The sequence below is a fragment of the Zootoca vivipara genome, chromosome 7 (genome assembly GCF_965207765.1).
Source record: "Zootoca vivipara chromosome 7, rZooViv2.hap1.1, whole genome shotgun sequence".
In the NCBI taxonomy this organism is placed as follows: Eukaryota; Metazoa; Chordata; class Lepidosauria; order Squamata; family Lacertidae; genus Zootoca; species Zootoca vivipara.
The window spans coordinates 88049854-88074866 of NC_142590.1; the positions used below are offsets into that span (position 1 = coordinate 88049854).

The 25013-nt window shown below is 45.3% G+C and overlaps 1 protein-coding gene across 1 annotated transcript in view; it reads left to right on the plus strand.

Moving 5' to 3' along the window:
* Positions 1-25013, plus strand: part of COL20A1 (collagen type XX alpha 1 chain) — a 109987-nt gene that overhangs the window by 14400 nt on the left and 70574 nt on the right. The window contains exons 3-16 of the mRNA XM_060277347.2: positions 2139-2249; positions 4866-5009; positions 6151-6312; positions 6796-6984; positions 9500-9655; positions 11657-11776; positions 12414-12578; positions 15048-15212; positions 16342-16517; positions 17907-18036; positions 18443-18588; positions 22153-22276; positions 22908-23047; positions 23311-23440. Coding sequence (XP_060133330.1) covers positions 2139-2249; positions 4866-5009; positions 6151-6312; positions 6796-6984; positions 9500-9655; positions 11657-11776; positions 12414-12578; positions 15048-15212; positions 16342-16517; positions 17907-18036; positions 18443-18588; positions 22153-22276; positions 22908-23047; positions 23311-23440 — 2058 coding nt within the window. The remainder of the gene's footprint in view (positions 1-2138; positions 2250-4865; positions 5010-6150; positions 6313-6795; positions 6985-9499; positions 9656-11656; positions 11777-12413; positions 12579-15047; positions 15213-16341; positions 16518-17906; positions 18037-18442; positions 18589-22152; positions 22277-22907; positions 23048-23310; positions 23441-25013) is intronic.

Sequence of the window (25013 nt, forward strand, 5' to 3'; positions counted from 1 at the left end):
GCCTCAATGTTCGGATGTATTTTTGTATAGAGTGCTCTACTCACACATGTATTTGCTGGAGATTTCAGCTACTTCATGTTTTTACACTCCTAATTCCCTTACGACATTATAGGTAAAGGGACCCCTGAGTCGGTCCAGTCGTGACCGACTCTGGGGTTGCGACACTCATCTTGCTTTACTAGCCGAGGTAGCCGGCGTACAGCTTCCAGGTCATGTGGCCAGCATGACAAAGCCGCTTCTGGCGAACCAGAGCAGCACACGGAAACGCCATTTACCTACCCGCTAGAGCGGTACCTATTTATCTACTTGCACTTTGACGTGCTTTCGAACTGCTAGGTTGGCAGGAGCTGGGACCAAGCAACGGGAGCTCACCCCGTCGCAGGGATTCAAACCGCCGACCTTCTGATCGGCAAGCTCTAGGCTCTGTGGTTTAACCCACAGCGCCACCTGCATCCCATACGACATTATGTTGTTGTTGTTTAGTCGTTTAGTCGTGTCCGACTCTTCGTGACCCCATGGACCATAGCACGCCAGGCACTCCTGTCTTGCACTGCCTCCCGCAGTTTGGTCAAACTCATGTTCGTAGCTTCGAGAACACTGTCCAACCAACCATCTCGTCCTCTGTCATCCCCTTCTCCTAGTGCCCTCAATCTTTCCCAACATCAGGGTCTTTCCCAAGGATTCTTCTCTTCTCATGAGGTGACCACGACATTATAGATGAGCATTAATTAAAATGCAATCTTGATGTTGATCTTTAAAGCCCTAAACAGCCTCTGACCAGTATATCTGAAGGAGTGTCTCCACCCCCATCATTCAGCATGGACACTGAGGTCCAGCATTGAGGGTCTTCTGGCAGTTCCCTCGCTGCAAAAAGTGATGTTACAGGGAACGAGGCAGAGGGCCTTCTCGGTGGTGGTGCCCGCCCCGTGGAACGCCCTCCCAACAGATGTCAAGGAAGTAAACAACTATCTGAGTTAGAAGACATCTGAAGGCAGCCCTGTTTAGGGAAGTTTTTAATGTTTAATTTTTATTCTGTTTTTAGTGTTCTGTTGGGAACTGCCCAGAGTGGCTGGGGAAACCCAGCCAGAAGAGCGGGGTATTAATAACAAAATTGTTGTTGTTGTTGTTGTTGTTGTTAAAGGCATTACATGCTGATGGGGTTTCCCTCCTGCCAGCAACTGTGCTGCAGCACTTTCAGATGAAGTTCAAGGGAAGCCCCACATAGAATGCACTGCGGAAATCCAACTGGCTTGGTGTCTGTTAGAACTGGCTGCAGAGAATGTCATATGCCCCCAAACTGGTTCGAGCATATTGCAGATATTAATATTGCACAGCATGAATCAATTGAATTCATAAAAACTGACTCCTTTTTTGGAATAAAAATTGTCCAGACCCATTAGATTGATTCAAAACTTTACTTGCTGAACTTCCTTCAAACAGAACAAAAAACAGTAAATGCTACATCCAAACAGTTGTAAATATCTTGTGCATGTCCAACAGAGGCTTAGCATCTTATAAGCAGTAAAATAACTTATAATCAGAGCTGACAAACATAGCTCTCTCTCTCTCTCTCAGGCTCCATTAGGCGGCATTCCAACCCCTAAGGCTGTTGAGGTACTGGAGAGGCATGTCCCTCTCACAGAGCCTGAACAAAGAGTAAAGGCAATTCCCTTCAAAATGGCAATTGGAAATCCAACACATTTGTATCCTGATCTAAGGTTAAACACTCACATGTTAGCTAGCAGAGAACAACAACTGTTAATTATCAACCCATCAGGGAGCTGAGAGAGCACTTAGTATACTTCAGGGGAATTTCCCCAATTAAACGACAAAACACCTCAAGGACTAAAAGAGCACATGGAATGGGACCCGATTCCATGCATGTACATGCTTACTTGCACAACCTTCACCTTTAAAGGCAAGCAGCCAGCCAGCAATCTCATCTCAGGCCAAGCACACACACAGCCTTGCCTGATCTGCACCTTTTGCTCCCGGGCCAAGTTCAAGGCATTACTTTCAATATATAAGCTTGAGACCAGTTTCCCTGCAGGATCGCCTTACCCTACGCTTCCCCAGAGTATGAAAGAAAGCACCTTTCTGTCTCCAGTTTAAAAAGGCGTTGATGCTTTCCTCCCCAGGCTCAAACCGCTTGAAACTGACTGTCCTCTCAGAAGACAGGTTGCAGATGAAATGGAAAGAAACGGAAGGAAACGCCAACGGATACAAAGTCCGCGTGAAGCCCATGGCAGGTACATGGTGAGGAGGTCAGGGTGTGTTTTGTCCCAGAAAGATACAAATCGTGAACAGGGGTGTGTGCACTTGTCTGTCACAACAAAGATGGTTGAGATTTCAAAACAAAAAAACAAAAAACAAACCACCGTTCCTGTGCATGCCTACATTTGAGCAGGCTATCATTCTCCTCTTTCAGATCTTATGGTTTCTCCTGTGCTCTCTCGGGACCATTAAGGAAGAAGTGGCTGCATATGCCCACTGTACCTTTAAAGCACATCTGAAGAACATTCCACCCCCTCCAAGAATTCTGTGTTCTGTAGTTTGCTATTGGTTCCTGGGAATTTTAACTCTGCGAGGGGTAAAACTGCAGTGCCCAGAATTCTTTGAGGGAAGGAATGTGCTTTCAATGCATCTGAAACATATGCTGTGGGTATGTAGGGTGTTCAATGGGACTTAGTCCCAGATAAGAAAAGAATGGGTTTTGAATATACTTTAACAGTGCTTTTTTCTGGGGGGACGGACGCAGGGGTATGCATACTCCTAAACATTTTGTGAATCTAAGTTTGGCCTCATATTTCAATATGAGTAGGAAAATGAGAGTACCCCAAAACATTTTTTTAAACAAAAAAGCACTGTCTTTAAAGGTATCGTGCATACATAGCTGTAGTCGGTGGTGGAATGGCTCTGTGTTTTCAAAGTTTCCCCCTATCCGCTTGGATCGTTACCCCTCCTGTTTTTAATTCCGACAAGTGTGGAAAATATGCAGGCTTGTCATTCCAGCCCCTTGAGCTAATAATAATAGGTTTGCAATATCAGATACAAACTTCCTCTGGGTGCATTCCAAGACTTTTGTGAGTGCTACCGCATTCCTGATCATTCCTGAGCACATTATCTGTGATGTAATTAACTCAGCTGCTTAATTGTGCTTGCCTTTAGGAAAAAAAATGCTTGCAAGACAGTGAGACGTGTTCATAGCTTATATCTGTCGTGTTTGCTGTGAAATGAGAAAGCTAATGGGCTTAAGAGCATAAGCATTGCAGCCTTAGGAGTGGTGATGCCTCTGAGTAACATCTGCTTAGAACTGCAAGTGGTTCTAAGTCCTTCTTGTGGGCTTCCCGTAGTAACCTAGTTGGACACTGCAAGATTTCCTCTTCTGTTCATACGTGCATCATCTAAGGCGGTAGGGTCTGTAGCTGTGGGATAGCTCTTCTCCTTTTGATGCTTTGGAATATAGGAAGGGATGATCCAAAGAAGAGTTAATTATAGTGGCCAGGGTTGCAAAGGCTGGTCTATTCTCTTTGCCTGGGGTTTCTCACAAAGCCAACTTCCGGAGCTTCAGGACCTTTTTGAAAAAGCATGTAGACTTGCAGACAGAAGCTTCAGGTTCTAAGATTAAGTCTGCGTATGTACTCCAGCCTTTGAAGCTCTGTGGTTTGCGGGTTTTTAAAAAGCGCTTTTGTAGACGTCGCTTTGGAAGTGTCCATATCGGCAAGCTCTGCGGCAGCCTGAGCAGCTGTTAAATCATTGCCTTCTTGACACAAGGGGTATGTGTCCTCTGCCGGTTTCACTGTTCCCTCCCCTTTCAATACCCCTGCATTCTTGTTTTACGTTTTCCCCATCCTCCGAGAGTTTATTGATACACCTGAAGTCTGGTAACTCAGGCTTCTCGGGTTGCACTCAGCATATGCCCAAAGGCTTCCTTCCCTTGTCTCATTCAGGTGACTTCATCACTACATTCCTCCTTTGTTTGTTTTTTTTGCAAGGCTCTCTGTGTATGCTCCTTCCCCTTTCAACACCCATCACCTTACCTTCCAAGTCCCGGACTGCAGAATCTGGGACCGGCAGCCGTGTGACACCGGAAGTTGCGTCGACGTAACTTCCGGTGTCGCTTTGCCCTTCTATGGGCACCAAAAATGGCCGCTTGTACGCATGTCAGGAAGTGCTTGTACGCATGTCAGGAAGTGCGTCGACGCAACGTCCGGTGTCGCTCTGCCCATCTATGGAAGTCGCGTCTATGCACTTCTGGACATGCGTGGATGCGACTTTTGAAGCCAGCGGCGGCCATTTTTGGTGCCCATAGAAGGGCAAATCGGAAAGAAAAAAAATGGCCACCGGCAGGAGAAAATACCAGAGAAAAATGGGAGACGGGAAAAGGTAAGTAAAATCGGGGTTTTCCCGGAGAAAACGGGGTACTTGGCAGCTATGCCCATCACATTGTTTAAATAAAAAATACTCCAAGTTGACTGATCCATCCGAAGTCCAATAGAACATAGTGTGCAGCCTCATGATTGAACATCTCTTTTCTTTTGGCAAGGCGCTCTGAGTATGCTCATAGGCTTCCTGTTCAGGCTTTTGCTCCAATTAATTCTATGGGAATCGTTGTGGTTTATTAAAGGGCAACATTCACCTCTCTTTCGCTAAAGTCAACACGCAAAGTGGATGTGCCTCAAATCTCCCACCGTAAAGAGTCAGACAATATGTTATAAAGAATTGCAGAGTTCAAAGGGACCACATGCGTTGTCTAGTCCACCCCCTGCAATGCAGGAATCTTTTGCCCAACTCCCACAATCAAGAGTCAGGCAATATGTTCCTCGTTGAAAAAAGTTCACGGTCCTCTCTTCCGACTGCTCCAGGTGACTCTGAGCAGGAAGTCATGCTGAAAACCAAGACCGCCAAAGCGACAGTGGGAGGGTTGAGTCCCACGAAAGAGTATACTTTGCAGATCTACATCCTCAATGGTTCTCATGAGGCCCTCTTTGTCAAGAGGAAATTTGTGAGTAAGTGTGGCTTTTGCTCTCTTGATCTCTCGGTGCTGCGGACTGTGATGCTCATGTCTTGGCTAGGTGGAATTTCAGGTCCAGAGCAGAAGCAAGGCTGACCTAGAAGCACAAGGACAGAGTGGGGATCCTTGGATCAAACAAACAGAGTCACTGCTTCAGAACTGGCCAATGGAGGCGAACCCACTGTGATTGGTGGGGTGGAAGGCAGGGAGATAAACCATAGGTGGGACCACAACAAAGGGTGGGCAGAGCCAATTAATTCTAGTTTGCCCCCATCCACCTCCCTGCTGGATTCTACAAGGGCAGCACTGGAACTGAGGAAGCTGTTAGGCAGCACTGCCCCCTAGTTGTATTCTTATTCTTTTATTTATACCCTGCCCATCTGGCTGGGTTTCCCCAGCCACTCTGGGCGGCTCCCAACAGAATGTAAAAAATACGATAAAACACCAAACATTAAAAACTTCCCTAAACAGGGGTGCCTTCAGATGTCTTCTAAAAGTCAGATAGTTGTTTATTTCCTTGACATCTGATGGGAGGGAGTTCAACAGGGAGGGCACCACTACCGAAAAGGCCCTCTGCTTGGTTCCCTGTGACCTCATTTCTCGCAGGGAGGGAACCACCAGAAGGCCCTCGGAGATGGACATCAGTGTCTGGGCTGAATGATGGGGGTGGAAGTGCTCCTTCAGGTATAAACAAGGAGGCAGGCAGGTGGGGGCTGGCCGAGGTTTGCAAGGCAGTGTCCCATTCTGTGAACTGCCCTGAGTCCCCCTGGTATAGGGGCAGTATATAAATAATAATAATAATAATAATAATAATAATAATAATAATAATAATAATTGCCCATAATGCACCAGGCTCCACTAGATGGAAGCAGAATCCAGGTGTGAGGAGTGGTCAAGGACCCCCACCACCATCTCAAGCAAAGACTGTGTGAAGGTGCTGTTCAGACTATGCCTGAGACCTGTTTTTTAGGGAGTATTTATCAATGGCTGGGGTCCAGCAGGAGTGGAGCCAGTGGGGAGGGGGAACACTGGGGAGTGCAGCTCCAGCCCTTTTGTCAGAGTGAGCCACTCCCCAAAAGAGCCAGCAAGTTTTTTGTTTTCCAATGCCGCCGCCACCACCGCTTTTGCCATTGCAGTTGAGGAGCTGAAGAACCTCTCCCAAGCCAGAAGTAACAGGAAGCACCCAACAAGCGCCCCAGAAAAGGCAGAGGCGCCTTTAGAGACCCCAGCAGCTGAATACACCCTGGAGACTGAAACCACGTCACCACCCGCCCGCAGTGAGACGCCAACTGTGCTAAGTATGTGGAGAGGTCAAAGAGGAAAGCAGGTTTGAACTACACCTGGGCTGAAGGTTCAAAAATTGGACATTTCTGACATTTGGGGGATAGGGTGAAGGGGAGGGGAGTCACATTCTCCTTGCTTTCTTACATTTTATGGAGGCAGGCAGGTGTATCTTGGAGGGATGAGGCAAAACTCACCATTACCCTTTTTGCCCCATGAATGCTGGCGGCCATTTTGTTTTCCCCTTGGATTTTTTTTGTGTGTGTGTGATTATTATTCTTATCATTATTTATTACTTTATGTCATGGCACAGCATTGTTGAAAGGTATTCCAGGAAAACAAAATGCCAGCGGCCAAGAGAGAGGCGTTTTTCTTCCCTAGTGTGCCCCAACTTCCCCTGAAAATCGCTTCAGATCCGGCACTGTTAGGGGGATGCCGTCCAAAGATTGTCTATTCCTGTGTGGGATAACTCTTTTTTCTTTTGGTGCTTTGGGAAACAGGAAGAGAAGAGCCAGAGAAGAGGCGGCAAAAAGCCATTTCCAAAGGGGCGAGTGAATATTTGCCAAATGCCGAGCCGACTGTGATGTTGGCGGCACCAACAACTGTGAAGACAACCCTGTCAAGCCTAGTGGAATTTGAAATGGACTATCTGGCCCGAGAGAAAACACCCAGAGAAAGCTCACGGAGAGGTGAGGTTTGTTTCTTAGGCTCCTTCACACGGCTGTTTTTTCAAGTGTAACTCTTACGTGTCGTCCAGCTCTAAAAGGTCCCTTTGATGTAAAATTGATGAGTAGTATGCACGCTCAGTGGTCACTTAGTCAACCCTCTGGCAATGCCGGAAATCTACTCCTACAGAATCCCTCCAAAGTCGCATCATCCTGCATTGATGTTCTCCTCTAGTCCCCCTTATTGCATCCTGGGTAGCTGCAGTTTTAGTGAGCCCTGGGTAAGCTCAGCCGGTAGAGCATGAGGCTCTTAATCTCAGGGTCATGGGCTCGAGCCCCACGTCGGGCAAAGATTCCTGAATTGCAGGGGGTTGGATATATCATCCAAAGGCAGTTTGAAGTCCATACTGTGGTATCAGGGACCTTGTGGTCCCTTACAGTTCTAGGATCTATACTTGCAGCCCTTTTAGTAAGTTCACCTGGTTTTCAGGAATATGCATTCACTGTAATGCCTTATTACCTGCCATAACTGGAAGAAAAAGCAAAGCCGTCAACATGCAGGCTAGAGGGTGGGTTAACGCACGGGATTTGGAAGGCACAATCTGGAAAGAGACTGGATCTGATAAGGAGAAATCACCGGAATAATTCCAGCCCAAGGGGTTAAATGATTGTTAACATTGCGCTAGGCAACCACGCAAGCCTTGCTGGGATACAGAAACAAAGAGCTGGATTAGAGCGGTGATGGAATTGACCTGACAGCAGCACACACACAAATCACATCACGGCAGATTCCCTAAGAGGTCTTTGTTTCAGGAGGTTGCCATATTGCCCCCCGGCGCACCGTTGGTCTATGCGCAATGCGAGCTGGTGCTTGATTAGGAGCCATCTGTCACCATTATTTGATTGTAAATTTCTGCTCTCCATTTGGGGGTGCGGTTGCATTTCCACCTGTGACAAGCCGTTTCACGAATGTCCCAGTCAAAGCCCCATGCCGAATCCCTACCTCCTCTTCCACATACCTGAAAGGCCATACAGGGGGATAAGGAACCCGTGGTCCTCTAGATCAGTGTTTCCCAACCTTGGGCCTCCAGCTGTTTTCGGACTACAATTCCCATCATTCCTGACCACTGGTCTTGCCAGCTAGGGATGATGGGAGTTGTAGTCCAAAAACAGCTGGAGGCCCAAGGTTGGGAAACGCTGCTCTAGATGTCGGTGGACTACAGATTAGGGCTGGGTGATATCTGGTTTTCAACATCATGATGTATCGCCAGCTAAATTTCTGAATGTCTGAAATAAGGATGGAGCTATGTAGAAGCATTGAGTGGCTCAAGAGACTGTTCTGAGATTAAAAAGGGTTCCCCCCACATTGTGATTATGGACCTAATAGGTATCTAAAGCACATAACAAAATATGTATTTTATCAAAGTAATTGCTGAACTGAAATGCAATTAAGAATTATATCAATAGTGAAATACAATTACGTAAGAGGAAGTATATTAAGAGTGAAATAATTATTAAGCTCTAACTTAAAATGTTAGAATCTAGAATCTTGCAATAAAATGAAATAATAATAGGTGTAAATATATGATGCAAACTACTAGTAATTATAAATAGCAGAATGTAGGCACCCTATATATGTTGTTGTTTAGTCGTTTAGTCGTGTCCGACTCTTCGTGACCCCATGGACCATAGCACGCCAGGCACTCCTGTCTTGCACTGCCTCCCGCAGTTTGGTCAAACTCATGTTCGTAGCTTCGAGAACACTGTCCAACCATCTTGTCCTCTGACGTCCCCTTCTCCTAGTGCCCTCAATCTTTCCCAACATCAGGGTCTTTTCCAAGGATTCTTCTCTTCTCATGAGGTGGCCAAAGTATTGGAGCCTCAGCTTCACGATCTGTCCTTCCAGGGAGCACTCAGGGCTGATTTCCTTCAGAATGGATAGGTTTGATCTTCTTGCAGTCTATGGGACTCTCAAGAGTCTCCTCCAGCACCATAATTCAAAACCCTATATATAGAAATGAGCAAACCAGTGATACTTTAGGGAGCAGGCTAGCAGGCAGGGCCTATTACTTACATCATAGGAGCCTACACAATCCAAAACACTGTTGCTGTACTATGTAGGTTTTATTTTATTTGTTTTTTTATCTTATATTTTGGAAATGTACATCAGGTTTTTTTCCCTTTACATTTTTTGAGGCCACCAGGAGAGTGGGGCCCTAAGCTATAGCTTGTTTAGCTTATACTGTACATAAATCCGGCACTGGGTGGAGCTAATGTGAATTGGAGTCCAACAACATCTAGAAACCTACATGTTCCCTGTTTATGCTCTTCAGCAAAGGTTGGTGTGCCAGAGATCACAGCCCCTCTGTAGGTTTTTCCAGAGAAGGTGACTGCCTGCGTTATCCGGTGGATAGGTTTTGGGCTGCTACTCTTCCTGCAAAGGTTAACTACGCATGAAGTTGCAGGTTCTTTTCGTTCTCGTATTTAAATGAGGAGCACACCTATGTACCCCCTTTCTCAACCCGCCCTGTCGTCACAGTTTCTCACTTTCATTGTGACACCTCTGCAATGACCGACATCGTTCTGCTCGTGGACGGATCCTGGAGCATCGGGAGAAACAACTTTGGGCTCATCCGAGGATTCCTGGCTGGTTTGGTTGCACCTTTCAACATCGCTCAGGACAAGATAAGAGTGGGTGAGGAGCCGCCATGTGTGGGGAACGTTTTCATAGCGGGACAGTTAGGGCCAGAGGTGCCAGCTTGTGAGGGCGATGGGGGACGTCATGTGCTTGAGCATCTCACCTCCTTCCCTATGCCGGGCAGAAGCTTCCTGGGCCTTGGGAAGAAGGCATCAAGGAAACATTTAGGGTTCTCACCGAGTTCCCCTAGTCCCCTGACCTCACGCCACTGGCAAGGAGCTTTTACTCTGCCAAGTATTCCAGTTCAGAGACAATGCAAAACATTGCATCCCTTTTCTATGGGAATCAGGGCTACCTAATGGTTAGCTGTGGGACCCAGGTGGCACTGTGGGTTAAACCACTGAGCCTAGGGCTTGCTGATCAGTAGGTCAGCAGTTTGAATCCCTGTGACGGGGTGAGCTCCCGTTGCTTGGTCCCAGCTCCTGCCAACCTAGCAGTTCGAAAGCACGTCAAAGTGCAAGTAGATAAATAGGAACCGCTACAGCGGGAAGGTAAACGGCGTTTCCATGTGCTGCTCTGGTTTGCCAGAAGCGGCTTTGTCATGCTGGCCACATGACCTGGAAGCTATACGCCGGCTCCCTCGGCTAATAATGCGAGATGAGCGCGCAACCCCAGAGTCGGTCACGACTGGACCTAATGGTCAGGGGTCCCTTTACCTTCCTTTAATGGTTAGCTGACCCAAAGTCTTCTTCATCTTTTTCATTTCCAAAAAATAAATAAATGTTATTGCAGAAAATATGGTCATATTCAAATATAGAACGCAGCCACAAAATTAAAAGTTAGATAAAATATTGCTAATACAAGCCATAGTAGGGAAATCTGTCTGTTTCAATGTCTCATTTTTCCAGTTTTAGATTCACTTCCTACATTTTTGCATCGGTTTGCTTTTTAAAGTTTTAATTCTCAGCATTTCAGTGCATATTCCTCCTGGCACATATGTTTCAACAAGCAACTTTCCCAGTATAATGTATTTATGTATGCTATTTTCACTAATAAATGTATTTTTGTACACATTTTTTGTGGGGGAGGCTTGGAAAACTATCACAAAATTTGGATAGGTGCAAATTTTGAAGGATGGAATTTTGGTTCAATGAAGTTCAAATTAGATAGGTTCACATTAAAATGCAAAACTCAACCAAATTCCTTCCTCGTCCCTAAGTCACAGGGTATTAAAAATACATAGACATATCAAAGGGAAGGGAAAAGAACAAAAAACAAAGGCCTACAGACATCATTTGTAGTGCAATCTGATGCATGTCAACTTAAAGTAAGACCCATTGAGCTCAACAGGGCTTGTGAGAAGACATTTGAGGATGCACTGATACAAAACATCTAGAATCTGAAATATAAAATTGAACAACAACTTCTAGATACAGATAGCTTGTTATAATGTCTTATTGGAAACAAACTTGCAAACAACTATTCCAACTGATTTTAATTTTTAAAAATGTTTTAAATAGTTGATTCTATCTGTTTTTGCCAATAATTTTATTGTTTTATTATTTTTGTAAACCATGTTGAGGGCTTTTGCATGTTTGTTTGTTTTAACAATCAGGGAGTATATAAAATTTTATGAAATAAAGGAATAAAATAAAAGTGTTCGGTGCAAAAATATAATTAACTGAGAGCTGAGCCTGCTCATCAAACTACAATTACTAGAATTCTATGGATGCAGACATGACATTTGCTCATATAGCTGTTTTGGACCCAACAAAAAATAGAGATGGAGACACTTCAGTCTATACTAGGCTTTAAACCTGAGAAACTTCGCATACTCTTGCTTGTTCCTCTCTGCAATACTTCAATGAGATTGGTTCCTGTTGCTCCTGTCTTGCAAATGATGAGCTAGAAGTCACAGATGGTGACCTCCCAAGGCCACCTGGAGAAACCACAACAATTTCCCATATTTTACAACCAAAGCCAGAGTCCTGTCTCCACTGCGCCCCCTGCAGGCTTGTTCTCTGACCACTTCCTGTCGACTTCCTTGTCCCCTTCCAGCCTTATCCCAGTACAGCAGTGACCCACGTACAGAATGGGACCTGAATACATACTCCACCCGGGATGAGGTCTTAGAGGCCCTGAGGAGCTTGCAATATAAAGGAGGCAACACATTCACAGGTAAAGCCCGCTGCCTCTCTGGGTTAGTTGGAGCGGTCCATTAGGCATCGTCAGAAAAAGAAAAGAGGATTTGCATCACACCCTCCTCACCCTGAAAAAAAAAGGATTTGCATAATATTTGCATGACACAATTTATGTGCATTGACACAGATTTGGAAAGAATTTTTTGTAACATAACAATACATTTGTACCATAATGGGTGAGATGTCAGCCACAGCTCCCCTGCATCTGGTCGGTCCATGATTAAGATGGAGAGCACATGAAGGGAGAAATTGAGTGTTGCTCCATACACCACTTCCAGTTCTTGCTTGCATCCTCTAAGCTGAGAGCCAGCGTGGTGTAGTGGTTAAGAGTGGTAGACTCGTAATCTGGTGAACCGGGTTCGCGTCTCCGCTCCTCCACATGCAGCTGCTGGGTGACCCTGGGCTAGTCACCCTTCTTTGAAGTCTCTCAGCCCCACTCACCTTACAGAGTGTTTGTTGTGGGAGAGGAAGGGAAAGGAGAATGTTAGCCGCTTTGAGACTCCTTCGGGTAGTGATAAAGCGTGTTATCAAATCCAAATTCTTCTTCTTCTTTTGTTTAACCATGTCAGCCCCCCAACCCAAGCCTTCTGCCTTTCATCTTTTCTTTTCCCAAGGACTGGCGCTGACGCATGTCCTGGAACAGAACCTGAAGCCCGAAGCTGGTGCGCGGCCAGAAGCCCCCAAGCTGATCATTCTCTTGACTGATGGCAAGTCTCAGGATGATGCCAGTCCGTCTGCCCAGACCTTGAAGGATATGGGAATAGAGATCTTTGCTGTTGGTGAGTTCATGTCTCCGACTCCGTGGCCTTCTGATTTGTTTTATTCAAAGTGCTGACCTTTAAAGCCCTAAACAGCCTCAGCCCAGTATACTTGAAGGAGCGTAGACTGGTGACTGGGAGTGACTGCCGAGACCACATAACATCGGTCCTGGAAGACCTACATTGGCTCCCAGTACATTTCCGAGCACAATTCAAAGTGTTGGTGCTGGCCTTTAAAGCCCTAAATGGCCTCAGCCCAGTATACCTGAAGGAGCATCTCTACTCTTATTGTTCAGCTGGACAGCGAGGTCCAACTCCGAGGGCCTTCTGGTGGTTCCCTCACTATGAGAAGTGAAGTTACAGGGCACCAGGCAGAGGACCTTCTCAGCAGTGGTGCCCTCCCTGTGGAACGCCCTCCCATCAGATGTCAAGGAAATAAACAACTATCTGACTTTTAGAAGACATCTGAAGAAGGCAGCCCTGTTTAGGGAAGTTTTTGCATGTTTGATGTTTAATCATGTTTTTAATATTCTGTTGGGAGCTGCCCAGAGTGGCTGGGGAAACCCAGCCAGATGGGCTGAGTATATATAATATATTATATTATTTTTATTTATTTATTTCTTAATTTATTTTTTTCTGTCTGACCCTCAGAAATCTCCACAGGCCACACACCCTCTCTCCAGGCCACACCCCTCACCTGTCCTACTTTAGGAGGATAAAAGTCAAATGACAAATTTGCATTTGTTGGTCTGCCCGCTTTTGCACCCATTACTGGCATGTGGTGAGTGTGGAGCCCAGCACGGTGCTGCTTACTCTCTTGCACTGTGGAGGAGCAAGCCATCGAACAGCACCGCACTTGGCTTCCTCTGGCCACTCAGTATCAGCCCCTGCCAGCAAATGTAGAGGGGGCCGAAGACCCCTCTACTTCCATAGTTCAGCCACGCACTGCAGTTTTAGTGAGCTCTGGGGTAGCTTCCTCCTTATTACTACTACAACTTCCTCCTTACTACTACTACAACTACTACTTCTACAACAACTACTATTATTGTTATTATTATTTGCAATTTAAAAAACTGAACGAGTTTTTTTTTAAAAAAACATTTTTATTAAGGGTTTTCTTGCTTTACAAAGATAAGAGCAATGTCTCTCTTAAGATTTTTACAACTCAGTTTCGTTTGTTGAGACATTGGTGAGGGGAGGGGAAGGATAGTAGGTGGAGGGTGGGTGGGTGGGGTGGGGTGGGTTTTTTCTTGTCAGCGACACTTGCATAGGTTCTCTGTTGTTCGCTTGTTTTCCTTTGGTGGTGAGAGATGCTGGGGTTGGCCTAGGATATGGTTGTTCCTTTGTGGTTAGCTGTGGTGGTCTTTGTTTTGTTTGTGAGCAAGGGGGTGAGTGTTGTGGGTCAGGTTAACCATATTGATTTGTATGCTGTTGGTGGTTTTTTGTCGTTGTCTTGTTGGCTGTGTATGTGATAAAGGGGAACCATACCGGGGTGAAGCCGTCTTCTTCTATTTGTCCCCGTGTCAGTTTCAACTTGTTGGTTAATTTTTCTAGTGTTTTGATGGCATGGGAAATGTCAAGAACCGGAGACTTTTAATTCTTCCTGAATGCTTTAGAATTCTAGTACCAAAAAGACGTACTTCACCAGACCCTCTGTTGCAATCTCATACTGACAGCCCCTTAGTATCCACCCAAAGTCCAGAAGGCCTGGTCATGATTTGCTATGCCTGCTCACTGTTAGCCATTACATTACAGGGCCCTGTGGACATAAGCGGAAACACACACAAGGGGGGAGCTCGCTGCAATACAGCTTCCTGCCCAACAGCTGTGGAGCGGGGTAGCACAGCAGCAGTGAGAGCTCCCGTGCGCCATTTTGGAGCCCTTAGAATATTCTTTTCTAGACTTTTCTCATCCTTTTCGGGCTTTGGGGAGGGTCTACCCACGAACCACGAGGACTTTCGAGCTCTCTTCTACCATTTCAGGTTAGAAAAACATTGAATTATTTATTTCCTGGCTCTGCACATATACACAGTTGTGTGTGAGTCAGTTGTGTGTAAGTGGGGGGAATGCCTGTATACATTTTTGGGTGTTCCAGGCACTTTTCATACAGTGTTTTCTTATACTCACAATGGCCCTGTAAGTATTATCAGTCGCATATTGTAGATCAGGGTTTCCCAAACTCGGGCCTCCAGCTGTTTTTGGACTACAGCTCCCATCATCCCTGATCACTGGTCCTGCTAGCTAGGGATGATGGAAGTTGTAGTCCAGCAACAGTTGGAAACCCAAGTTTAGGAAACCCTGCTGTAGATGGAGGGAAGGCTCAGGGATAGTGTTGTGCCCAAGGTCAGCTAGGTGACTTTGTGGCAGAGAAACCATTCGATCCAGGATGTCTCAGTTCACGACTCTTACTGCCCAGCTGTCAAGTCATTTGTGCACCTGGTACCTACTTAATTTGCACATGGGACTCAGAGGTTTACTTTGATTTTCTAGGAGTGAAAAATGCAGATGAGGCAGAGTTGCGCCATGTGGCCTCTGAACCTTTGGAACTGACAGTGTACAATGTGCTGGATTTCCCTCTGCTTAGCTCTCTGGCCGGCCGGCTCACCCGAGTCTTGTGTTCCCGGATCAAGGAGATGAATAAGGAAGAGAACACAGGTGATGTGAACACCGCTTCCTTGTTGGGTTTCACGACTTCTAAGGAAGACTCCACACTGTCAGGGTTTTGTGGGACAGATTCAAGCACATATCCAGAAATCTAGTTTTGTGTAATTTAAACAGATTCACGGGCCCTGTCACCCTAGCACAGCAACTCCACTTTAAAAAGGAAGCAGGCTTTTTAAAGGAAATTTAAATCAGACAGAGATATGCATAGAAAAGTGGGGGGACGGACGGACACATGTAAGACATGTAAACGCCTTGCAAGCAAACAAGGGTGAATGCAGGATGAATGTTCATTCACCCTTCAAATAAATCAGAACAAATGCTCAATATTGACTGGTTGGTTGATTGAGTGCTGAGATTTCTGACTTACCCTTGACCATAAGGTCCTAGGGTGGGTTGCGACAGTACAACCATTATAAAACAAATGAAGACCAGTTATAATCTAATTTGGTGGGAACAATTTGGGATGAATGCTTAATTGTCTGGAGGAACCCTTAGACAATTCTTTCTTCAAAACATTCTCTGTTCCTGTATGAGAGTCTACCACCCTTCTAGGCCATTGGCTCCATTGTCATACTGCTTTCACTGTCGGGAAGTTCCTTCTAATTTTCAACCAGAACCTACCCTCTTGTAACTTCAAATCAAGTCCTGTGCTCTGGGACAGCAAAGAATCTTTGACCTTGTCTATGTGGCAACTACTTCAGGTATGCGAAGATTGTTGCCATGTCTTCTGTCCTCCAGGTGAAACATGAATCTATCTTACACCTCCAATCTGCTTCACTGCACAACCATGATGGAAACCTATAGCTTTCCAGATGTTGCTGGACTCCATCTCCCATCAGCCCCACCCAGCAAGGGCCATGGTCAAGGGTGATGTGATTTGTAGTCCAGCAACATCTGGAGGGCCAAAGGTTCTCCTCCTTTGCAATTATAAGGCCCCCTCTCCCTTTTTAATCTCAGAACAGTCTCTTGAGTTACATTAGGTTGAGAGGTATTTACTGGCCCACAGTTTTGGCCCACAACCTTCATGTCCATGTGATGACTTCAGATCAGATCACCCTACTCCAAATTCAGAGCTCTTTCTGCTACATCACATAATAAGAAATGGTTGCCAAATTTGCAGGTGATGACCCTCTCAAAGCCATTCTGGTGAATACTGGAGCCCACCTGAGCCCAACCAATCTTGCTATAAAGGAGGTAACATCCAGAAGTATACGCCTCATCTGGAACCCCCCTGTGATACCACCTAAAAAATATAGGGTGGTCTATTACCCCTCTAGGGGTGGGATTCCCAAAGAGGTAAGTGGTCCTGTCTCTGATATCTTAAACTTAGCTGGATCAACCAGGTGGGCACTAGCAATGGCACATTCCTAACAGTCCAAATCAGAGAAGAACTCCTGGGACTGTACTGCTTGCCTCTGATTGAAGGCAAGCAGCATGAGTTGCTAGGAATGGGCAAATATGTCAGTTTTGTTTGCTTTCAGCTTCTCATCTTTCCGATCTTATAATTCAGTCCTCCACATTTCCACATCAGTTAGCGATTTCAGGGGGGTGGAATCCTGGTGAAAATTTGTGTGCGTGAATTTTGTTTTTGTGTGAATTTCTTCTGCTGTGCACATTTTTATATGGAATTTTTTTGCCAGATATGCACATTTCCCCAATGCACATTCCCCCAACTATAATGCATTTTTGGTACATGATTTCCACCAATATATGTATTCTTAACTTAGCATATGCAATTTTGTACACGTTACTTGACTGGAGAATTGTACTACAAAATTCAGAGTCACACAAATTTCTGAGGATTGCTGTGTTTTTGTACTCGTATTGCTCTGTTAAGTGTGAACTTGGTAAGCTGGCCTTTAAATGTGAATGGAATCGAGTTTCTGAAACCTTCGGGTATAAGGCAGTATAGAAATAAAATTAAAATTAATAATTCTCCATCCTTATGAGTTGCAGAGGTTTTTATGCCAAACCAGGCTCTGGCAATATCAGTACTGGAGACCACCCTATGATCCATTTGTGTATGCTGTTTTCACTCAAGTGCATATTTAGGCACATTCCCCTCTAACATATGCATTTTTGTAAACACTAGTTAGAGAACTGCATCACAAAATTAAGAGGTGTGTGATTTTCAAAGGACAGTTGCATTTCGGTTCATGTAGTGATTTGAAATGTACAAATTAAGTAATTTCTCATTGAAATGCAAACAAAATCAGATATTTTTGAAAATAAATTTATTTATTTGGTTTTTCAGATTAAAATTTCACACATAGCCAACATACAACATAGAGACAAGATTCCAAAGAATCTCCTGGACTTCCTTCCTCCCCTTTGTGGGTCCTCTTGTTAAAAATTTCCTCCTGCATCTTTTATAATAATCCAAATCTTTTGCCTATCCATTGTGTCTAAAATTCACCATTAAACTACAAGTGTTATTCCAATCCTACTAACGATTTTGACTGTTTGCAATGGTTTTTAAGATAAATTATAAATTTTCCCCATTCCTTATTAAAATTTTGGTCTTCCTGATTTCTGATTCTTCCGGTCATTTTAGCCATTTTGGCACAATCCATCAACCTGACCTGCCATTCTTCTCTGGTAGGGACTTTATCTTCTTTCAAACAAAATCAGGTTCCTTCCTCATTCCTAGACCATCCTCAGTGCAACTTCTGTGTATATTTTCAGGTTGTTTTAGATGGGGCAGCCTCGGCTGTGCAGCTCCTCAACTTGACATCCCACACAGAATATCTGGTTTCAGTGTTTCCTATTTATGAGAATGCGGTTGGAGATGGACTCAGAGGCATCACCTCAACGTGTAAGCCAGGAATTGACTGACTGGTCTTCAGCTTAATTGTGTTCCAGGTGCTAGTTTCATAGCCATGCCCCTTATACCAGCCAGAAGGTTTTGCTCTGAGATCTTGGCTCAGATTATCTTTGAACCAGACATTCATGGCTAATAAAAGACCACTATCTAATAAAGAGAATATTGAATAAAATTTGCTTAATATTCTTAGCCTTGAAATATTGTAAGCCTGTTATTTGCCTAATGGTTAATAGATATTTAATCTGCATGATTTATACACTGTGCAGATACGTCTATTTATTTCCAGAGCAACGTAAGATGTCATTTTGCTTGGCACATGTTCACATTGGGCAGCTGCTTTGGGTGAGGAAACTTACTTCCCTTTGATAATTTCTCTTTTAATGTTTTGGCCCTGTAGTGCCTCTCTCTGCCCCTGGGTCTCTCAGAGTTTCTGAAATCAGCCACAACAGCATACGGCTGAGCTGGGAGCCAGCAGATGGAGCTGGCCAATATCTGGTTCTTTGCTCCTCAGCACCCAATGGAGCAGAAGATGATACCAAAGAGGTAAAGGATATTGACAGTAATCACAATGGTTGGGTTTTTTCGAGGGGGGGGTATTTAAATGCTTGGAGATAAGATGCCTCCCCTATACCAGGCATGCCCAGCTCCCAAGAGACTACAATCTACTCAGAGTATATATAAAAAAAAACTTGCGGTGATCTACCCATTGTCATTGGAGGGAGGAGGAGTGTGCATTTTTTAGGGGGGAGTGCCAAGAGTTGTTGAACTTATTTTGGGGAGAATGGCCAAAATCGCTCACCCGAAAGTCCAGAGCTAACAATCACAAGCAGTGCTAAAGCCAACATTACTTCCACTTGCCACCTTGCCCACCTTTCACTGTTGCTGCGGTGCCGGCGGACGGACCTAGCGATGGGGGTGCTGACATTACTTGCCCACGATCGACCACGATCCTGGGATCCACCAGGAATACCAAGGCGATTTACCTTTCGATCGCGGTCGACCGGTTGGGCATGTCTGCCCTATAGAAATCAAAATTAGATTTTGATGTTGGGATCACCCCTGAGTGGACAGGTGAGTTTTACTCAGGTGCCTGGATGCGAGTGCTGTTAGCGCCTGCCTGATGTTCACTTGGGAGCACATTCCAAAGGGGAGATGCCAGCACACTAAAAGCCCTGGTCTTAGTGGACATAAGACAAACCATGAGAGCATGCAGAACTCCTAGGAGTGTCTCTCCCAAGGATCAAAGTGACCAGGCAGGGTGTGTGCAATGCAATACGGAAAGGTAGAATCTGATCCTCAAACTCCAGTTAGCAAAAAAACTAAACAAAAAGAAGAGCATAGAGCAGGCATCCTTAAACTGCGACCCTCCAGATGTTTTGGCCTACAACTCCCATGATCCCTAGCTAACAGGACCAGTGGTTGGGGAAGATGGGAATTGTAGTCCAAAACATCTGGAGGGCCGAAGTTTGGGGATGCCTGGCATAGAGTCATAGAACTGTAGAGTTGGATGGGACCAATTGGGTTGGAGTGTGGTGCTCACAATGCCAAGGTTACATAGAATCATGGAATTGTCTAGTTGGAAAGGACCGTAAGGGCCATTCAGTCCAACCCCCGGCAAATGCAGGAATCTTTTGCCCAACATGGGGCTCGATCCCACGACCCTGAGATTAAGAGTCTCATGCTCTACCTACTGAGCTATCCCAGGTTATGGGTTTGATCCCCATATCTGTGTATTCCTGCATGGCAGGGGGCTGGACTCGAGGATCCTCAGGGTCCCTTCCAACTCTACAATTCCATGATACAACTGTATCATAGAATTGTGGGGCTAGAACCCTCGACCTTCAGATTCGGAATCCCATGCTGCAGTGACTGAGCGACTTCACCAGCTACATGAGACTCTTTAAGCACAGGGCTGCATGTTTGAGCCACGTTGGGCGGAAGATTCCTGCATTGCAGCAGTTTGCAGTAGATGACCCTCCTGGCCCTTTCCAACCCTACAATTCTAGGATTCTAACCTCCCCAAAAAGTTTGGGAATCCACTGGCAGAAATCATGTGCGGTGCTCATGTAGTTCTGCCAGATGGGCAGAAGGTGGCAGCAGACTCACTGTAATGAATATTTGGGAGAGTTAAAATGCAGAAAGGCAAGAAAGGCTTTCCTCCACTCTCCAGTTTGCAGACAGATGTGCCCAGGTGAACAGGGACCCTCCTCTATCCCTTGTTTAAGGGCTCACCTTTATGAACACTCCCAACCCCTCCTCTCCTCCTGTTTGTTCTGCACAGTGCGAAATGTTTTGCATCACAAAGGCAGGGAGCGCTCTCTCTGGCCAGCTGTTCCCCTTTCCTGTTACTCTTTGTTCTTCTGTTGGGGCCTCGTTCGCTTGAGGCTGAGAACTTTCCCTGCTCCCAAGAATGCTCCTGGGAGAGCTCTTCCGTATGTTTCGCACTCGGCTCGGGTGCTTTGAAAAGCTTTCCCCTGCCCATTGCGAGGGTCAAATGCCCGCAAATATATTTCTGGTGCTTGTTAACGACTCACAACCCTTACGAGTGTCAGCAGGAGGCACTGTGAAGCTCATTGCGAAGTACAAGGAATGGTGTCAATGGCTGGAAATATCCTGGTACCAAGGATCAGTTGAATTCAAGAGTGGGGATAAGATGGTTAAACTGCTAAATTTAGAAGCTTAGGAGATCAGGTTAGATTTTTTTGGGGGGGGGGTTCGTTTTTGCTTTCACTTTTCTCCCCAGCATCTGGAAATCAGGCAAACTGCCTTGACAAATGGAGGCAAAAAATAGCTCCTGTGGCTAATAGCTACCAGTAGTCTTATACTCTGTGAATTTGCCCAGTTCTCTTTCAAAACCCTCCAAGCTGGTGAATGTCGTCATCTCCCGCTCAAGCCAATTCTGTAGTTTAACTGTGTACCAGGTGAAGAGGTATTTTATTTTGCCTGTCCTGAATATTTTAACATCCAGCTCCTTTTTGCCTTTTTAAATGTGCCTGACAGTGGTGCTTGGTGCTGCAAATAGCTACTAATAGTAAGCAATGTTGTCCCGTCCTGTGGTTGTCATGACAAAATGGCAATCAAAATGGACATCGGAGATTGTCAGGAGAAAATAGTCTTGTGCAAGGGGCAATTTTTTGCAGACTGCTTTAATTTCCAAACTTGATCAGCAAACACTTGGAATATATATATGTGGGCTAAGCTTTTCTGTCATCCCTTGGTTGAGTTAGATTTCCTTAGCTTTTATTTCCCCCTGAACTACTGTTGGTCTTTTTCTGTGTGCCCTGAAATTAAAACATAGGAAAGGGAGCTACCAACAGTTGTTTAAGAATATTTCAGTCCTTGTACTTATGTGAATCCCTAGTTGAGGAAGCCCAGAGTCAATATTGTTTGATTTTATTAGTATTATCATTGGATTGTTTTAACTATTACCTGTGATACATAAGTTGTGCTTTATTTTTTTGTACAGAAAACCCAATACAATTTATTTACGGGACCGCCTCTCCTGGTATGCCCTGCGGAGGACCTTAAGGTCCACAAATAACAACATTTTGGAGATCCCAAGCCATAAGGTGGTTAGATTGGCCTCAACGAGGGCCAGGGCCTTTTCAGTACTGGCCCCGACTTGGTGGAACGCTCTCTCACAGGAGACCAGGGCCCTGCGGGATTTGACATCTTTCCGCAGGGCCTGCAAGACGGAGCTGTTCCGACTGGTTTTGATTTGGGCCATTTTAAAATGAGGCTGCATTTTAAAAATTTACATTTAAATTGCATTTTAACCTGTATTTTAATTAATTGTTTTTCTTTCTTCTACATTCTATTGTAATTTTATTGGTGTCAGCCACCCTGAGCCCGGTTTTGACTGGGGAGGGCGGGGTATAAATAAATTTATTTATTTATTTATTTATTTATTATTAAAAAAAACAGGAAGGAAGGAAATGGGTAGACAACAGCAAGGTCAGTGTGGTCAGTAAACACACCAGCAGGAGTGGCCGATTGACTCTGCCACAGAGTTTGCACCTCACCTGGTCAGCTGCTTCAGTCTTATTTGTTGGGGTTTAAAATCACCCACGTCTCTCTTCGCACTTTCTTACCCCCCTCTCTTTCCAGGTGAAAGTAGAACAGCCTGATGTTCTTCTCGAGGGCTTGTCCCCCAACACCGAATACTCGCTGGCCGTTTATGCAATGTATGGAGAAGATGCTAGCGATCCGGCGAGTGTACAGGAAACCACTTGTAAGTCCCAGCGGTGTGATTTAACGTCGGCACGGCTGGGATAGGGTTCTCTGGAGGCTGGGGAGAAGTTCTGGCTAAGACCCCATTCACACAATACGCTTAAAGCGCTGCGATGCCACTTCAAACAGCTGTGGTTTCCCCCAAAGAATTCTGGGAAGTGGCTTCGCAATAAATCCTTATTCACAGGGGGACTCTGGAAATTGTAGCGCTGTGAGGGAAATAGGGGCCTTCTGACTACAGCTCCCAGAATTCTCTGGGTGAAGCCATGTCTGTTCAAAGTGGCATAATAAACTAAATCTAGCAGTCCAACAGAGTAGCCACTGATCATCGTTTGGTAGTCCATATCTGGATCTGTAGGGAGAAGGAGCAAACTTTGCGGCACTTTAAGGAAAACACCCTTAAGGAAAACAGGAAAACTATTAATCTTGAAAGTGGATTAACAGCCATGATTATGGGAAATGGGAATATTTTTTTCCAGGATTCTGGAAATTGTCTAAGTCCTAGGAGATGTCCCTATCCTCTCTGGGGAACAGGAATTTCCTGGTCGTTTGGGGAGAGATGCCATGAAATTAAATTGGGCTTCTGTCTTTAGTGCAGACATCCCATAAGTCCCCATGGTTATGTCTTGCAGTGGCCCTGAGCCCTCCACAGTTCTTGCATTTCTCCAACATCAGCCATGCCTCGGTCAGGGTCAACTGGGAAGCGCCTTCGCATGCCGTGAAAAAGCACCGCGTAACGTACATCTCCAGCAGGGGGAGCAACACTGGAGAGGTGAGTAAGGCTGTAAGAGCCGCTTTGCAGTACCCGAACAAGGTCCGTTGTTCTGCACCAACAACAGCTAGCTAGACATGTCGAAGGAGACAAAGAGACAATTACTCAGCGGTGCAGGCAATGCCAAAGACTTTCCTTACAGAGCAGAAGTTATTATATCATCTTCCAGACAGCGAGGGCAATTAATGGCCTCTGCTGCTGGCGTCACACAGCGAAACCCTACTAGAAGACACTCTGCAACCCTAACACTTTCTACCTTTCAGGTGGACGTTCCTGGCAATGCATCCTTTGCTGTGCTGAAGCCTCTCTCATCGTTGACGCAGTATTTTGTCAGCGTGATTTCCGTTTATGACGAAGGCGACTCCTTCCCTGTGACGGCCAACGTCACCACATGTAAGCAAGGGTGGGTCAGCTTGGGGAAATGCAGCCGTAGGAAGTCCAGGTGGTCCACAAAGCTGCGGTTGGATCCTGAAGTTCTATATAATGTTGAACCACGCATAACTGGAAACTGGGCAGCTGGAACACCATCGGAGGTGTTGTGTTCTTTCTGCTTGCTGGCAGGATGGAAATTGACCATATTAACCACAGTCGATAGCCCAGGGTTAACCACAGCCAAAGTGACACAAAGATTCTCCAGCTGGAAATGTCTATCTTGCCACAGGCTTTTCTAAGCCTTTAAGGCAGGGATGTGAAACCTCTTGGTTCTTCTGGTGTTGCTAGACGACAACTCCCATTAGCTTCACCCTCAAGCTCTGGGGCAGCAGTGGAGGCAGCGAGAGAGGCAGAGTCTTCAAGCCCTGAGAGGAAATATTTCCACCGTGTGGAGCAAGGCTTGTGTTTGTGTAGTCGCTGAAGTACTAAGGATGCCAAGAGGAAGGGCTGTAGCTCAGTGGCAGAACACATACTTTGCAGGTCCTATGTTCCAGGTTCAACCCTCAGGGATTGCTGGAAGAGACCCCCACCTGACACTCAGTGTTGACAGCACTGAGCTGGTTAGCCAAATGGTAGATGTGATTTCATACGTTCCTAATTGGAAGCGGAGGTCAAACCTCCGCCTTGGAAGACAATTAGAAGGCGAGGCTGGAAGCCCATTGCAGCAGATGCTCCGGCACAGAAGGAAATCAAGAATAACAGTTAGGTTACCAGCAGACCCTGCTGATAGGTTTTAACTTGTACAAGCAGAGGCAAAAGCAGTAGTTTATATAGGTATATGCACTTCATTAGCATAATGCCATCTTGTACAAAAATTACTTGTCAAATACAAAGTTTTTTTTAAAAAAACAAAACATTGCAAGGTGAGTTTATATAATTCCATATAAACACCACTAAACTAAATGCTGACATTCATGTGTTATATTAGTACGTGCCTACTAAGCCTAATAGAGATATGTAAATATTTTCATTTAAGTATTAACTTCAGAGCAAGAGCGAGTACGTCTTCTGCTTCCCTTTCTTTCTATTTTAATGTTGCAGATAATCTATTCCTTGTCCTGATTTTCTAAATTAAAAAAAAAATCCTCTGCGGTTCCATTTGGAAATTGGGAACAAGGCTTCTCTGGAACTTTGAGCACGAATCAGCTTGTAAAATTCCCGAGTCTCCAGCACATCCATGAGAAACAATCTCTTCTCCAACCCCCCCCCTCCCCACTTTCCTTTTTGATAATATATAATTATTTTCTCCTTGAATGCCCTTCCTGGCTGAGTTTCTTTGCAGTTGCAAATGCCAAATGGAACCTCTCTTCTCGCTCAAATGAAATAACAAGGCTTTAATTAATGGTTGCAGAAATGTGACTTACCAGCCCTTCAGGATGGGCCTTTGTCATTTGGGGTCTGGAGAAGCAAAAGATGTGATGCTTAAGGAAGCTGCCCGGTTGCCGCTCGACTCCCTTGCCATCTGCTCTGCTAGCTTGGTGGCAAGATGGCTTTGGCTCCTTGTGGCTGGGACAGAACGGACAGAAGCTGAACT